Source organism: Taeniopygia guttata, chromosome 14 (genome assembly GCF_048771995.1).
Source record: "Taeniopygia guttata chromosome 14, bTaeGut7.mat, whole genome shotgun sequence".
Lineage (NCBI taxonomy): Eukaryota > Metazoa > Chordata > Aves > Passeriformes > Estrildidae > Taeniopygia > Taeniopygia guttata.
The window spans coordinates 14244792-14262453 of NC_133039.1; the positions used below are offsets into that span (position 1 = coordinate 14244792).

Consider the following 17662-nt stretch of genomic DNA (forward strand, 5'->3'; position numbering starts at 1 on the left):
TGTCATGGAAAGGCCAGGCTTGGACGAGACCTCAAAGCCCATTTTGTTCCACCCCCTGCCATGGCCAGGGACACCTTCCACTGTCCCAGGCTGCTCCAAGCCCCATCCAGCCTGGCCTTGGGCACTGCCAGGGACCCAGGGGCAGCCACAGCTTCTCTGGGCACCCTGTGCCAGGGCCTGCCCACCCTGACAGGGAAGGATTTCTTCCCAATAACCACAGTCCAGCAGTCTTCCTGCTGAGTTGTGACTTTGAAATAAATCCTGTTATGGATCCATGGCAAGAGTTTGGGTTTTCCTTGAACAGCCTGGCTGGAATCCTGGAGCACAGAGCCCAGCTCGGAGCATCACTGCAGTGAACTCATGCCAGAGGCTCAGAGAAGTGACAGCTGCAAATTCAGCAATATCAAAATTCCTGCCTCCAAGCCTCCTGCTCTCTCTTGAAAAGACATGAAGCAGCTTTTTCACTCCCCAAAACCAAACACACTGCTGCAGTCCAGCCCAAGGGCTGCTATCTCCAAGCCCAGCTCTGCCCATGTACAGTCTGAGTGACCAGCTGAGCTGAACTGTGCTGACCTTAAATCCCAAGGACACAGAACCAGAGCAAAGTGCTAAAAAATTATCCAAATACACAAGAGAAAGAGAAACTGAGTATAGGCTTTTATCAGGATTAAATTAAACACCAGCCCAGCCCAGTGTGACCTGTCCTAGGCAGGGTTCCACACTCTACACCCTCTGTGCCCAGCTTTCACCAAAATATTCTTGGTATTCATAAGAAGTGACAGCTCAGAAAATTTCATTTAACAACATGCAAAAAGATGTACTGCCCTAGAGGAAGCCACTATCTCATTTGTGTGCCACTGCACAGACAACTACAATCAATTTTGTAGAGACAAGGAACGTTCCTTATGAAAAACCAGATTTTTCTCAGGATCAGCATAAAGCAATGAAGATAATCAGCCACAGCACTACAAATTGCCATGTGCTTGTACATGGAGTACAGAACCCACTGAATGGAGCTGGCTTATGAGATTTATATGGGTTTACATGAGGATTATTGAAATTCTCTCAACAGACTTATTTATTATTATTCAACAATCCATGTGCTCCAATTGAGGCCAAGCTGGCAGCTTCCAGAAGCTTCAGATGGAGGTTTTAAGCAGCTCTTGTATTTTTATTATGAAAAGGTAATCAGCAGAACTAGTCTGTAAATTGTGCTGAGCCCATCTTGCCACTGCTGTGATTACCTCTGCTGCACAGAAAACACTCCAAATATCAGCCTGAGAGAGGATATATTGGGATTTTAAACCCCACTTGCCTTTCATTCCAACATTTCTATTCCATAAATACAGGTTTCAGTCAACTAAATTAGTTTCCTTTAAAGCTGTCCAGCCACAAAAAATACACCCTGGTTCCACTGATCTCCAAAGGTGGGATTTTTGTTCCTGCTCCCACTGCTCCCAGAAAAAAAAGCCAGAGCTGATACCTGGACAGAAATACTACATTGAAATGATTTAATTTCTGGTAATTTGCAATGCTTGAAAGAAAAGCAACATGACTTAATAACTTAGCAGTGATCTCATTGCAGATTTGGTAGTTTGCATCAATATTCAAGTAAAGGTATCCAGCTGTAAAATAAGAAGTTACTGTGGTGAGGATAATGAGCTCAGTGGCCATTGTTTATTGATAAACTCTGGAATTAGCTGTAAGTGCTGTGCAGTGTGTCCAATTTCATCAGAAAATCACTGCCTTGCAAACACAGGCACTGGCTCCACAGCAATTACTGCACCCAGCAGGGGCTGGTTTTGGTGAGAAAACATCATGAGAATAATCAAATGGGCAACTGACTGACGTTCTCCCCCCCCTTAGTCCCCTGAATTATCAGGCTAGCCCAGAGATCTGAGGCTGTGAGGGGAGGAATATCAGGAGATGGCAAAGGTTTCCAAAAGAGGCTCTTAGCCCGAGATAGTTGGTGCAGCTCTCTTTATTCTGTGATGTCCATGTGGAGAGTGGGGCAAAAGAGGATGAACAGGAAATGTCAGGGGTCTATATAGGTTTTGGACAGGGTGGGCTTCCCTGGTTCTATGCCAACCCCGTTGGGGCAGGAAGGAGGGTCCAGGGTTATCTTGATCAGAGTCCCAGGGTCCCAGGGAAGGGGAAACAGGGTGCCCATGAGCTCACTGTAACAACTGACAGCCACTTGATCCCAAATGAAACCCAGTTAATAAACAGCATAAAATAAGGGAACAGCAAAACCCAAAGCGGGTGGGACTGGGGTTTTTGATGTGGTGAAGGAGACTGAAGGCCAGTGCCCAGTGAAAGCCTCAGCTCTGCTAAACTCATCCTATTGTCACACCAAACCCCCACCACCAGGCGCTGGATCAGCCTGCACACTCCTAAACCCACAGCTCTGCAGTCTGAAGGGAAAGAAAGGCTTGGATAGAAAAATACCCGGAGGGAAGGTCCTCTGTCCTTAGCACAAACTGAGATCTCATCCCATCTCTAAGAGAATTCAGCCAGGTACTGAGAGCTACTGAGCAAGGGCCAGATGTGAGTAACTCCTGGGAATTCCATGGAAAACTTGGATGTTCAGAGCTGTGCAGCCAAAACACACAGCAACAACAAGGTTGCAGAGGTAGCTCTAAGTGCACTTATTTACCTTGCATGGTCATTTTAAGGTCACAGAATTACGGAATAATTTGGGTTTCAAGGGACTTTATCCCAATCCAGCCCTGCCATGGGCAGGGACACCTCCCCTAACCCAGGCTGCTCCAAGTGCATCCAGCCTGGTCTATCTACAGATCTAAACTCCCAATTTATCAGTGAGGACGATTAACCACTGCCAGGGGAGCCAACAGGTGTCAGCCATTTGAAGTAATTTAAATTAAATCAGGATGACAAGCTCCACTTAAACTGGGATTTGGAGTTTTAGCAGGACTGAGCAGTTAGGTTATTTTTGGGCCTATTTGATAAAGAGGTCATATTTGGTGACCAGAACTATTTCTAACAGTCTTACAAGCCAAAAACCCATCCAAGCACTATTAAATTAGGTAATGAATTTGCAATTACCCAACAAGCACCACACAAAGCTCCTGTGGACCAGTTCCAAGTGTCTCTGAAGAAGATGGATGGCCCAGGCACCAGTAAAATCATCCAGGAGTCATCCCTCCAATCCCACAGCTGCTGCAATGGGGCTTTTTTGTCTGCTGGCAGATTTTAAAACAAGAGCTCTGGAGCAGAAAGGGTGCACCCAGGAGCATCAATTAAATCCTGTGGTTAATTGCTGAACTAGATTCAAGTAGTGCAGATTTCCAAATGCTGGGGGGAATGAATGTTTATTCATGCTACAGACCAAGCAAGACGATGCAGGATGGACTGACTGAAGCAGCACAACAGAAAGTGGTAGAGTCAATGAAAATTTCAGTTCTACAGCAAATACTTCTGCGTATTTAAATTAATCCTGGTCACAGCATTGGCCAAAAGAAATAAACAAAATATCTTTAAAAATCCAAAGCGTTTCTATTTGATACTTTCAAAACAAAATATTTTACTTTTTAAAAATATAGGTCATATATATTCCTAAAAGAAAGGTGGAGAGAGACTTTGGACAAGGGCCTGGAGTGCCAGGATAACAGGGAATGGCTTCCCACTGCCAGAGGGCAGGGATGGATGGGATTTAAGAAGGAATTGTTCCCTGGCAGGGTGGGCAGCCCTGGCACAGGGTGCCCAGAGCAGCTGTGGCTGCCCCTGGATCCCTGGCAGTGCCCAAGGCCAGGCTGGACAGGGCTTGGAGCAGCCTGGGACAGTGGGAGGTGTCCCTGCCATGGCAGGGGTGGCACTGGATGGGCTTTAAGGTCCCTTCCAGCTCAAACCACTCTTGGATTCTGTGATTCTGCACTGTCTTCTTTTAAACTGATAAGAAGTTACTGAAGAATTTGAGAAAATGCATTATAAATCGTGTGTAAAGAAAAAGAAAGACCTGTAAATGCAATAAGCTGAAGAGGCTGAAAAAATATTTCAGTCTAGAAACATCCCAAGTTGTTCCTTTTTACTCAACAACATTTTTGCAATTTTGGATAAACCTGAGGAAATAAATGGAATTTCTGCTGTGGTCAGTGACTTTCCCTGGCCTCTCCTCTCACACAATCCAGTACCAGAGCATCCCACACCTGACAGCTGAGCTAGCTCCAGCCTTCCTCCAAGCAGTGTCTGATTCACTGTTTTAAGTGTCACTTTGCCACTAACAATGAAACCAAACCCTGAGTTTCAGGCAATTGGATTTATTACATGGCACCAGTCCTGGATGTGGCACAGGGGCAGCAGATGTGTGAGAAACCCTGCCTGGATCAGCCTCTCTAAGAGCATCTTCTGCCAAGCAAAGATTAGAAAATAACCCAGCAACTTCCTCCCTGCTCAGCACAGAAGACATTTTTATATTGCTGCAAATACTTAATTATGTGTATTTTCATCAGGCAGATAATTCTCAGAGCCTGATCTGTAGCAAGAGTTCAAAATCTTTATGTTGTTTAAGAACAGTATTTCAGACAATTTAGTGTTGGTTTTTTTTTTTTTCAGTGCAGTGGTTTTATAGAGTTGCTCTGTCAGAGAGAAAAAAAAAAAAAAAGAACTAGACTGTTGATCAGTAACAGTAAACAGTTAAACAGTTTTGCCAGTTTTCTGTCAGTACCATAGCCATGGCATGGACTTTTTTTATTCTTAACGCAGATCTGCACAACTCAACCTCTGTCCCACAGCTCTCCTCTCCTTTATGAGAAACAGGATTTAGCCTTCTCAGTCTGAAACTCAGCTGAGAGCTGTCCAAAACTCCTGCAGTTTCATTGCAGAGAGAAATTAAGTGTTAATTTGGAACCCTTCTCACCAAATTAGCAGGAGATAAGGTCAGGGCATGCAGACAATGAGAGAGCTGATCAATGCTGTGGGTAGGTGAGGCTCACAGGGCAGAGAGAATGCTGTCATCAATTAATGGCAACGAATTTATCACCACCTGCCAGCCCACGCTGTTGGAAAGGCTTCATTAAGTGTTGTGCACTCCCAAAGGCACAGTGTTAACAGAGGGAGAGGCTGCCCTGTTCCTTTGTGGCACTGCCCCTGTGCCCCTCTGAGGAGGGAGGCACTGAACCTGTTCCTGCAGCTCCCTGCCCACCCCAGCATGGCAGGACCAGCCAGGGAGCCCTGGCACAGTGGGAGAAGCAGCCAGCCCTGCACTGAGCAGAGAAGGAGCTCGTCCCTCCATCTCCAGAACCTGCTCTGGCAGCAAGACCCAGGCAGAGCAGGGCCTGCTTCAACCACCCTGGTGTCTGCTGGCTTGAAGGCCCAGACAACAAAGTGCAAAGTTTCCAAACCAACTGAAGATGGAATACTACTTTGGATAAAACCACATTGCTTTGTGTGGGGGGCATTACTCAAAAATATTGAAGTTATTTAGCAGGGTCTGAGGTGACAGGACAAGGAGGGATGGTTTTAAACTGAAGGAAGGTCAATTTAGACAAGAAATTGGGAAGGAATTGTTCCCTGGGAGGGTGGACAGCCCTGGCACAGGGTGCCCAGAGCAGCTGTGGCTGTCCCTGGATCCCTGGCAGTGCCCAAGGCCAGGCTGGACAGGGCTTGGAGCAGCCTGGGACAGTGAAAGTTGTCCCTGCCCACAGCAGGGGCTGGAATGGGATGAGCTTTTAGCCCCCTTCCCACCCAAAGCAGTCTGGGATTCTATTAAATATTTTTCCCTCTAAAAACCTGCTTCAGGAAGATGTTTCTGATGGTGAAGTCCTTCTTTACTCTTCCCTGTCACTGGCTCCCTCCAGGGCACGTCCTCTCTCAGGAGCAAGCAGCACCCAAAATCCAAAAAGCTGAAAGGCTGAATCCTCAGACAGGCAGCACAGCATTTCCTCACCATGCTCACAGCAGGCCTGATAAAAGTTCTGCCAGATGCAGCTGCAGGTCCCTTGGGAATTGTGGGAATCCAGGGCTTCCCTCTGGCTGCCCTGGAGGGTCTGGGACCCTGGCAGGGGTCAGGAACCCCCCTGGACAGAGCCCCCAGAGACACTGTCTGTGATCTCTGTCCATGGAAAAGAGTTTTCAATCTTACAGGATGAATTACAAGCTCTGAGTGTTCAATATGAGTAATAATTAAGTGTGGCACGGGTGCAAAAGTAAAATTTTAGGATTCTAGGTGAGGGGTCCAAAGGGGACAAGATGGAGGAAATTGGGTGTGCCTTGTCCTTTTCCTCCTTCTTCATGCCCTCCATGTTTCACTGTGGTGTTGGCATTTTTCTGTTGGTTTAGGCTGGGGACACACTGTCCAACGTAGGTGACAGATATTGGCACGTTATTGTAAATCCAGCACAGGTAGTTTGTGGTATTTAATGTTTGTACCATCCCACTGAGGGCAGAGCCCCACACGCTGCCCTGCAGGACAGAGCTGCGGCAGGGCAGCAGAACATGTTAGAGATAAACAGAATAAACAACCTTGAAACCAGCACAGACCAATTATGGCTTCTGCTTTGGCAGCGGGGCAGAAAGACAGAGACTTTCTACAATCTCAGAATCATCAATAGCACAGATTCCAACACGGAATCCTCTCCCTCCCTCAGGTGATGCCTGTTCCTGGTGTGAGCTGCAGGATCAACCCTGGGGGAGGCTGGGCAGGCAAAGCTGCTCACAGGGGCTGAGCCCATTCTGCTGCTCTGCCTTTGTTTCCTCTTGTGCCAAATGTGCATTTTCCCCGTGCTGAGGATTAACACAGCTGCTCTGTAAACAAACTGTGCCATGGAAGACACCAACTCCTGCATTCTCAGCAAATCTCTTGGGTTTGAGTTGTTTAAAGGGCAGCATTTAATTAACAACGAGAGGAGGGGGTGGGGGGTCTGCTCTAAAGGGAGAGCCCAGGTTGTCAAGTGTGAACAGAGTGAGGATTTGGGGAACTTTACAACATTGTTTTAATTAACTTCTGTACTCCTGACTGGAAAACAGCCCCGGACAGCCAAATTTCCCGTCTCAGCTCCACCCCTGCAGAGTTTCACAGACAAAGGCAGGGTGGAGCTGACAGAGATGAGATGATTTGCCAAGGTGATGGGACAGGCAATAAATGAGCCTGCTCTGGAAAGCAGGATGCTGGTGCTCTTCTCACTAGAATAAATGCTAATTATGACAATTATGTACTTGAATTAAGATGTATTATGGTAATATTTGAGGTCATTAAAAGTAATAATCACATTCTTAGGTGGCAGTTAAATCAGTTACTAAAAGGCAAAGTTCATTTTATTTCAGAGATGGAAAGTGACAGAAAAGTTTTCCAGCTGAAAATCCACAGGACAAGGCAGGGCAGCAAATTTTCATATTATACCTTACACTGCCAATTACTGGTGACTGATGTCCACCTCCTGTTGAACATTTTTACCCCCAAAACTCTCAGACAGTAGGACTTGGACTTTTTCATGCAAATAAATCCTTGAAATAATTCCACATTCTTGTAATTTACGTTACAAACCCTGTATTTCAGTTGAAACTTCTTCACTCTTTACCTCATTGATATGAGATCAAAGACGGGCAGAAATCAGTGAATTTCCTCTTCCATTAGTTTACTTTAAAAATCTCAGTCACCAAACTGTGAAGTGCAACTTTTATGTCTTTACTCAATTTCAGCTTTTATGAACTCTCCCTCTGATCCTGAGAATTAACTTTCCTCCTAGTTTCTCGAAGTATCAAATAAAAATGCACAGACTGCAATATTAAATTCCCAGGGGTAGTTCATGATCAAGTTCTGGCTGGTGTTTAGCTCAAAATGAGCAGTATCTGGTTTGTGAGCTTTCTACAATCTCAAGAGGTCATTAATTCCTTTCTGATCCTAATTAAGAAGTGGTTCAGGAAAAAAAAAAAAAAAGAAACCCCAAATTTTAACTGCATTCCCATTTTGCAGGTACATTAAAATCAAACAAATGCAAGGAGGCAAACGTGGATCCTATTGAGAAGATTGATGACAGTAGAGAGGATTTTTAGCTGTGAGTTTTCATCTGGGAAAGTTCTGATGTGTCATAAAGAATCATTGTGAACACAGACCCAAATTGGGGCCAGAAAGGACACTCTGGTTTTGCAGGACACCCCAGCATGTGTGTGATGAGGCACAGACCAGCAGGACCACTCACCTCCATGAAGCATTTGGCTGAGAAGAATCCTCTGTCCAAATCTGCTCTTAAGGCAGCAACCCCCTGCTGCTGGGACCAGTCTGTGTCCCCAGCCAGCCCAGGCAGGGCTGGGAACAGTAAAATGAAGCTTAAACCTGCTCTGGGATTGCCCAGGATTCAGTGACTGACTGTGGCCATTCCTCAGCTCTGCAGGGGGAACATTCCCAGGGGAACATTCCACAGGAACATTTCCCGCAGGAACATTTCACTGCTGCCCTTTAAAATTGCCATTAATTCCACTTGTTCTGCCCCTGCCTGCTAACTCTGGCATCACCCCACATCCCCTTGGAAGTGGACACTTACACATGGAGTAGGCAGCACTTAGCAACTCCTCTGCTACTACAAGAGGTGAAGGAAATCCCACTTACCTCCACTCTTCAGCAGGTGCTGCTCCTCCTCCTTCAGCCTGTTCTGGATCAGACGTAGCATGTTGGCTGCTTCCTGCAAGAGGGGGAAAGAGATGCCTTGGAAAAGCTGCCACAGGGAGAATGGGACTAGAAACTGTCATAAAACTTCCTGTTTTATGGAAAAACAGGTCTGATCTGAAACATGGAGCTCTGGCTTACTTTGTGAGGGCCAGGATGTAAAGCCAGGTCAACCAGTGCACTGAAATTCAACCTTACACCCCCACTGGGTAAAACAGCACTTATCCCATGGAAAATTAAGTTTATTGTCTTCATGCCAAAGAACATGACTGGTGTTGCTTTGAAAAGCAGATTTGGTAGTTGTTTTCAGCCAACAGTCACCAGAACTGATTTGTGAAATGACTGCACTTCCTAACACGTATCCAAACCAGAAAGAATCCACACCTTCCCAAGCTCCAACAAAACTGGAGCAAAGAACCCTATCAATGAGCTGGAAAGGTACAGCCATTATTTATTATACCACTCTGGTGCAAATGAAGGTCAGTGACACTAAAAAGTCCCAGAATGGGACCTTTCTAGTCCATTTTTAATAACATTTAGTTTAAATTTGGGTAATGCTAATGGTGAAGAGCAAATTAAACATGATAGAGTAGGTAAGATATGAATGCACATAATCAGGCATAGCCAGAACCCACAAGAACAGGTGGCAACAGCTGATAGAAGATTTAGCCACAAGTTTTGCTAATTTTAGTCTCTTCAATTCCAGTCAGGCAGAGGAAAGTTAATTAATTGTGGACTGAAATAAGATTTTTCTGACCTTTGATTTTTCTATGCAAAATATGATTATAATTGAAAGCACCAGTTGCTCTGATGTGATCAGACCTCCACACTTACAGTGCACTTGTGGGAAGGAAATGTGCACTCAGCTGGAATATCCAGGGGACAGAGGGAAGAAAGTAGGAAGAGCATGAAATGTGGAGTGGAGCACAAGCTGTTGACACTTTCATGTGGAAATGTGTTTCCATAAGTATGGAAGCTGAGAAAGGAACCTCCAAAGCCCACCCAGCACATGAGGAAGTTGCTGGAAATTCAGGCCTGGGGGCAGACTGGAATGGTTCAACAAAACTGGGCATAAATAACTGTTTACTGTTACTGGGAATTGAAACTGATGCTGGAAAAACTTGCAGGGAAGATGTTTCCAAGTGGAACTGATGTGTCACCTGCAGCTGGTGAGAAACACAGCTCAGTGCCTCTCTCAAGGAAATAAATCCTGATCCAAAAATCTGCTTTGGACAGTCACACAAACTGTCTGCTCTACAAACTCTCAGTGCTGGCAGAAACAGGAATATTGTTAATGGATTCTTGGGACCAAAGGAAGAACCCTGAGAAACTGAGGTATGACAGTGTCCAGGGGGATAAAGCAGAAAGGTCAGGATGCCAAATCCCATGGAATGAGACTGCAGCAGCAACTGGCATCAACAGGACCACTGCAATCTCCAAACTGATGGGTGTGTTCTGCAGGGAAAAGCTAATTCCTGCAGAAACAAGGCAGGGAAAGACACAAGCATGTAACTCATGTAGACTCAGAACCTTTGAAATACTCTGTGGAGGAAATTGCTCGTCTTTATGATTTCCTTCTTCATGATTAACACTCTCCACCCCCTCAGTGCCATCAAAGCCTTTTAAAAATAATGAAAATTGAAATGTGTGTGGACCTGAGGCAACTCAAGCTAACAGTGTTTCTTTTGGTCAGTCCAAGGCCTCCCTCTGCATCAGTAAGTTGCAATATTTCCTCACTGAGCCTCACAATTGCTGTCTTATTTTCCCTTACCTCTTCCTCACAGCCAGCCCTAAGGCTTAAATATGGCCAGTGATTTAAATAAGCCCCTGCTCTGTCCCTAGGACAAATGAATACATGAGGAGTCACCTCCACCTGAATCCCAACCCCACTGGCTGCTGCAACCCACACAGTGCATACATATGGCAAAGAAAGGAAAAACCAGGACAAAAAGAAAAGGGCATTTCCCAAATGTCATGGAGACAAATTCATAAGCCAGGAAGCACGTTTAGAATGTTCACACAGCAGTGATATAATCAGCACAGACATAATCACTGCCTGGCACTGCAATTCAGGCACACACCACGACAGCTGAAGGTGGCAATTCCAATTTAGACAAATAAGCAGCTCCCCTGCCCTGCCTCCCTGCTCCCTCCCTTCTCCCACTCTCCAGCTCTGAGAAAAGCATTTGTGCAGTGACACAAAAGGAACCTGTTGTGAACTAACCCAGCAAAACAAAATTAAGGCAGGCAAGTTCTCCAGCTCAGCTCAGCATGTGCCTGCCCAAGGTCCTGACTGGAGGATGGGATGCTGTACCTGTGGGGGAAACAGCAGGGTAAGGAAGATGGGGTTTATGAACTTAAACTGTGAGAGAAATGAAGGCTAAAAGAATGTTTGCCCATACAAATGAGCCACTTTTCCCCTTCCTCCAGCCTTTCACCTGTGCTGCTGCCTGCAGCTCAGCTGATCTCGTTGCAAGCCAGCCCAGTCACTTCACTGGCAGGAGAAATGTAGTTTTTCTGCTGGCTTAGGTTTCTGAATAACTTGATGCACAGCTGGTCCAATGCCACTGTCAGCCCAAGGGACCTGCTGAGCCTGTGCACCCTCCCTTCCAAAGCAGCCCCTGGCTCCATCCCCACCACATCCTGCAGAAGCTCATCAAAAACTGCAGCAACAGAAAATGTTTTAAAAGGGCAGCTCCAAATCAGTCAGAGCCAGGAGAGCATCAGTGTACTGCTGGTTACTGCCCTTAGCAAGTGACATCCTCAAAGAGGGGGCAGAAGGGATCTAGAAAAAATCTAGAAAGTAAACAGAATTTATCAATTAATGTTTTAAAGCTTTTGCCTGCCTGCAATCATCAAAGCTGCGTTTTTGGGCCTGAGCAGCTGCCACCTTCCATGGTGACACCTTAGCAGATGTGATTTATGGCAGCCCAGCCAAGCCCAGCCTGTGCTGATCAGAGCTGTGTTTCTGTTTGAGGCTGTGTGTGATCCAGGCTCCAGAGCTGTGGCAGGGCACGGGAGCTGGGGGTGATGGACAGGAACACTGCAGGTGCTCCTGGAACACGGGGGTTGTACCAGGGCCAGAGCTGCTCAAGTGTCACATTTCCCTGCAGTGACAGGGTGACAGCTCCACGAAAACAGAGGTGTGTCCCTGTGCTCATCACAGGGAACAGCCTGAGTGCCTTGGGATGCTGGGTAGCAGGGAGCCACTATTCAACCCCCTGTTCAGTCTCTGCAGTAACCAAAGAGCAGGAGCTGCAGCAGGCAAACCCTGTCTGGATCATCCTCTGAATGTGAATTTTATCAAATGAAGTGGCAGCTCGCACTGGGGAATCAGAGTGTCAGATCAACACAATGTATGTACCAATCAACACAAAATCCAAACAAACCTACCCCTTCAGAGACTCCTGGGCTTTCAGGGTACCAGGGATTACTGGGGCTGAAAATCCTGCTTTAGGGACAGACAGATGGAAATTCTCCTTCTCTGCCTCCATACATTATGCAGCTTCTCCTGGGTGTAAATCTGCCCAAAGGAGTAATTTTTGCCAATAGCTGATGGAATTGGGCAGCAAGGCAGGGCTGACACTGAGACCCCCTGAATAACCCTGACTCCAAGGGACCTTCTGAAGTCCCAGCCCAACCTCCTGCTCCAAGCAGGACCAGCAGTGGGATCAGATCCCAGCACTCAGGGCTGGAACTTCTTGGTTCCTAAAGATCTCCAAGGGAGAGACTGATCAACCTGCCTGGACACACTGTTCCACTGGCTGAGAGGCCAAAGGGTGCAGAAGTTTCCTCCCAGCAGGTCAGAATGACTTTTCACTGCTAATGCCCTGTCCCTGCTCTCAGCACAAGGGGGTCCTTACTCACCAGTGATGTCCCCACTCTCCATGCAGGCCCTTGGTGACACACAGAGCCCACACAGACCAGAGCAGCAGGAAATGCAGAGTCCTTCTGGTGACACACAAAGGCTTCTAAATCAAATAAGTTTCACCTATGTTTACAATCAACTGGGGTTTTTTCATGCCCATTTTCTGTTATTACAGAAATGTTACCTGCCCAGCATACAAGAGAAATATTTTTTGTTGGAATGACACAATTTGGAGTTGGAATGACACAATTCAGATACTCTGCATCTCAGTCTTCTTCAACTGGCAAAGCAAATGATTTTCCACTTGACACCTGACTGTGAAAGTCTTTGCAATAAATGGTGTCAGAATGTTATAATATGCTCTGATCTATTGCTCTGTGCACAAGTAAAACACTTTTGAGTTCCAGTGTGCAGGTTCTGGACTGGGAGGGGTGGTTGGGATGATTTTGCTTTCAAAGAGAGGCCATGGAGAACATCCCCCAGCAGGAGATCCACAGACAACTTGCTCTGCCACTGACTCAGTGGCTGCCTCAAGGTCAGTGATCCAGGATTTAGATAAGCCACATGACTGACCTGACTGCCAGTCCCTCATCCCTGTCCTTTATGATGTACCTGATGTTCCTGAGTTTTGGGTTAAGCCATAACATCCAGCTGGAATTCATGAGATATCATGAGACTGAAGACAACTCTGCCCCTGCAGATTGCAAAGCACCAAGTCTGACAGCTCAAAAGCAGGAAGAATAAAAATGATGCACTATTTGACCATTTAAAACAGTTCAGGTTTTCCTTTTTTTTTTTTTTTAGATTTTAGCTAACCTCAAGAGTTTTTATTGTTTTTTTTTTTAAACACCATCAAGATTTTTAATATAAAGAATTTGTGCCCTGCAGCCAGCTGGCAGACACAATTACCACTAAACAGAAAGGAAAGGGAAAGGAGTGGGTGAAACAGCAAGGGAATAAGCACAAAAGCACAGGACAACAACTGGAGCTCCCTGACATTCTGCATTTGGATCAAACTTCAATTTCTGCCTTAGCTATTCCTTTTGTTCTCAGACACTCTCCCAGTTCCAGAAAATCTCTGTCTAAGGTTTTCATCTTAGGAAGGGAAAACAATGTTTTCTTCTGTTTTTTTGTGGAATGATTTACAGCGCTCCCACTGCTCTGGAGCATCCTTGGAGGAAGGAAACCAATTTGCTGCTGGATTGAAGGGCTCAGCTCACCTTGACTTCACCTGGGCAGCTGCTCCCTGCTTGGAGACAGAACAAAGCACCTGAGATCAGCTCCTGCCACACAGCTGGTTTTGGTGAGAGTGGCCACTCTTTCAGCAGGAGGGAGACAAAGGATGAGGACCCTGATGAGAATGTGACAACTCTCAATGACAGGAAATCTGCCAAGGCCAGCTGGAAGGGAACTAAAGTTCATGGAAACAGGAGGTACCAACCCACCTGGAGCTGGTCTTTCAGAGCAGAGATGATGTTTCCTGGATGCTCCACTACTGTTAAACACCTCCCCTAAAATTCATATTCTGAATGGGAACATGGCTCTAGTTATGTTTGACCAGACCTGACTGCAGTGCTGTAGGGTTTGTTTCTTTTTATTCTGTTGAGGAATGGTGGGAGAGAGACAATGGGGCAGAAGAACCTTCACCATCAGGCTTGCTCAGCTGTGAAAAGGCTTTGAATGAGGTCTGGCAGGGAATGGTGGTGATGATGATGATGATGCTGACAAGAAACAGGGCACTGTGAACAGGCTCTGGAATGTTCCTTGTGAAGGCAAAACAAGTGGGAGCCCATCTCATGTGCCTGAACACAAGTGAGTCCATTGTAGGGAACAAAGAAGGAGGAATCAGAGTGTGCACAGCTGTAATCCCACAGGGATTGCAGAAATATGGTGTCTCCTAATAAATTGTGGCACACCAGCCCCAGTACTGACATTTACCAAAATAACCAATTAGACCTGTTAAATCACTACTAAAGGGCACTTGCATCAAGAGGAGTCATAATGACACCTCAGAAGTTCCTTGAAAGGTTCCTTTTTTCAAGGACAAATGTGTTAATTAATGGAGCATCTTTCATGCCAGCAAGAAAATCATGGGAAAAGCACAAATGCTTTCTAATGTGAGGCCAATGTTTCATCAAGGAAAGCTATCAGATTAAAAAAAAAAACCCTAGCATGGGTTTTCATAGAATCACAAAATCATTAAGGTTAGAAAATACTTCGGAGATCAAGGTTTTTTTTTTTTTTGCCAACCATGTCCCCAAGTGCCACATGCACTTGTTTTTTGACTCCTTCTAAGGATAGTGACCCACCACTGCATGTCCCCATGCCTCTCTGTGAAGAGATTTTCCCTGATATCCAAACTGAACCTCCCCTGGCACAGCTTGAGGCCATTTTCCTTCATCCTACTGCCAGCAATGATGACTTTGTTTTGGGGGAAAGTCTTTAGGAAGGAAAACCTCCATCAGGGATGTGTGGGAAGGGTGTCCAGCAGAGCCTTCACATAGGGTCACACGAGTACCAGAAGGCAGAGCCAGGAAAAGATGGGATTTTTGGGTGATTTACACCAATGCAGCTCTCAGTGACACCAGCTCAGGCTGCACAGAGCCAGACAGTGAAATGCATTCAAAACCAACCCACAGCAACTGTTTTATAATCAGTTAATCAGATTGGTTTAACATTTCTCACACACCTCTTCCTAAAGCTCTCAGAATTACTTGGCACGTCCTGACTTCATCCAGCTCCAGGCCTGCAATACCCATGGATGAAGTGGAGTTGGAAGGGAACAGCACACTCCATAACCTGGACATCAACACCTTCCCTCTGGGAACTCAACAGCAGATTATTCAGGGTGAGGAATGGCAGCTTGGTAATTGTTTGTTCTCTGTGGGATGTGTTTGCTGACCTGGGTCAGCTCATGGTCTGGGTGAACTCTTTTTGCCTCTCTCTAAACTTTCCCCTTGTATCCTCACACACTAAATGAGTAATTTACTCATTTAATCCAGTAATTGTCCTCTGGCACGATTCTGGAGTGACTTTTGATGTAATATAAAACCTTTCTGCAGGTTTTACTGTGCACAGTACATGTTTTCTATTGGAATGATCAAATAATACACAGCTGGCCCCAAGAGGCTGCAGAGCCTCTGTCCTTGGAGGCTTTGTGGACTGGACTGGATAAAGTCTGATGTCACAGCTGACCTTGCTTGGGACATAATGAATGTGCCAGTCAGTGACCAAGAAAGCAAGTTTAAAAGTGATTTAGTTGACTAGTTTTCTATTTAAAAAACCCCAAAAGACAACAAGCAAAACCCAGCTCAAAACTTTCCACCTCAAATACTTCTCTGCACTGCTGTGCTGTGCTGGTTTCCAGGCCAGGTTGGAGCGCCCTGGGCTGCTGAGGGTGTCCTTGCCCACAGTCCTGGATGAGCTTTAAGGTCCCTCCCAACCCAAACCGTTCTGTGATGTCAGAAATACTCCTGACCCATCCAGGAACCACAGGGCAGAGCCAAGGGAGCAGAACATCCAAGGAAACAGCACAGAGCTCTCTGCTGAGGATTTGTGTGAGTGCCCATGGCAGGGCACAGCTCAGGAAGACTGTGCAGACACAGGAGACAGAAGGATTGGGAAGGCACTGGGAGAGGCTGAGTGAGACCAAGGCAGGGCACAGGCCTTTAAATCATCTGCCAGCACTTAGAGAAATCTAAACAGAACTAAGGAAAGAAACTAAAAATGAGATCCAGACGAACATTTTCTGCCCAGAATTTTCCAGTCAAAATCCTTTCATACAGGAAGCTTCAAGTCAGCAATAACACAGACAAATTCATTACTACCTGAAATAACATGACAGAAGATGGACTTTATCCTGTGTATCAGATGTGTTCTGTATTCAGTATTACATAAAATGCAAATTCCTCCTAGTGACAACTCTCCATCTCTCCTATTTGCTTTAGTGGAAGGGATGAATTCTAATGACTCAGTAACAGCTCATTGAACATTCCCTTCATGGATTACATCTTTATTGTAGTGAGCCTACAAGTGATACTGTTTGGATGTGCAATTTATTTGAATTAATGTACAATTCTGGGGTCAGTTTGCAGTGCCTGAAGAAATCATCATCCAAATTAACACTGATTGCAAGCTGGGATGCACAGCAGTGTTTTGTTCAGCACCACAGAGCAGTCACTGCCTCATCCCTGCCAGACTCCAACTCCTGAATTATCTCTGCCTGTGGCACAAAGCTCAAGTGTTCGAGGGGGTCAGGACTGCTCATCCTTTTCAAGGAGAGTGTTTACCATATTAAAGGGCAGCTGTTGTTGGTGAACTTGAGGGTTCCAGGAACTGATAATGGACTCTGCCTTCTATTTTGAGATAATTACCTCAATACAGCCCCCATTTCTCACTGCAAGAGCATCTTCAAGATGGGGCTGATGAACACTTCAGTTTATTCCTGATCTCCCACCCAAATCAAGTGGCAGCACCATCAAGCCTCTCTCTAACTGTTGTCAGAGCCCAAGCACAGAAACCAGAGATGTGTTTTTTCTCCAGCTTGAAAACATTTGCACTCCTCCTTCCTGCTCCCCAGGACAATGCTCTACCTACTCCTAAAATGACAGGAATAAAACTATTTTTAAACATCTCCTTGAGGTGGGTTGGAGAAGGAAGTGCAGGTGAGTAATGACGCAGACAAACCTCTTTAGCAAGGGGGTGACAAGCACTGCTTCTAGGACTGCTCATCCGTCAGGCTCAGATTCTTTAACACAAAAGAGCAGGTAAATAATTTCTGGGCACCCAGCAATGGACAATACCAGCAGGTTTCACCCCACACATCCTGCTTCTCTGGTCTCCACAGCTCTGCTCTCCTCCATGGAATAGCAGGGACACAGGGAGCTCCACCCCAGTTTACTCTATGGATTAAGAAACTAGAGCTGGTTTAAACACCATGGTGGCTGGGCAGGAACTGTGATGCAGGATGAACTCTGGAGTTTCCCAGCAGAAGGTGGCCACCAGCAGGTATTTCCAGGGAATGTGGCACTGCCAAGGGGACTCAGACCCTGCTTTACAGGGCAGGCTCCTCCTCAGTCCTCTCACAGAAGGAACAAAGCCTGAGGAGGAGACTCAGACTCACAGCTCTCCAGGTCGGGAAATTTAAAAAAAACAGGGGAGTCTCACAATGTAGT

At 46.0% G+C, this 17662-nt stretch overlaps 1 protein-coding gene across 4 annotated transcripts in view; it reads right to left on the bottom strand.

Moving 5' to 3' along the window:
• The window catches only part of CLUAP1 (clusterin associated protein 1), a 56387-nt gene that overhangs the window by 11501 nt on the left and 27224 nt on the right, over window positions 1–17662 (bottom strand). For all 4 annotated transcript variants that reach the window (XM_002194528.7, XM_012576757.5, XM_012576749.5 and 1 more), the window contains one exon: window positions 8564–8636. In XM_002194528.7, the coding sequence (XP_002194564.4) occupies window positions 8564–8636 (73 nt within the window). The remainder of the gene's footprint in view (window positions 1–8563; window positions 8637–17662) is intronic.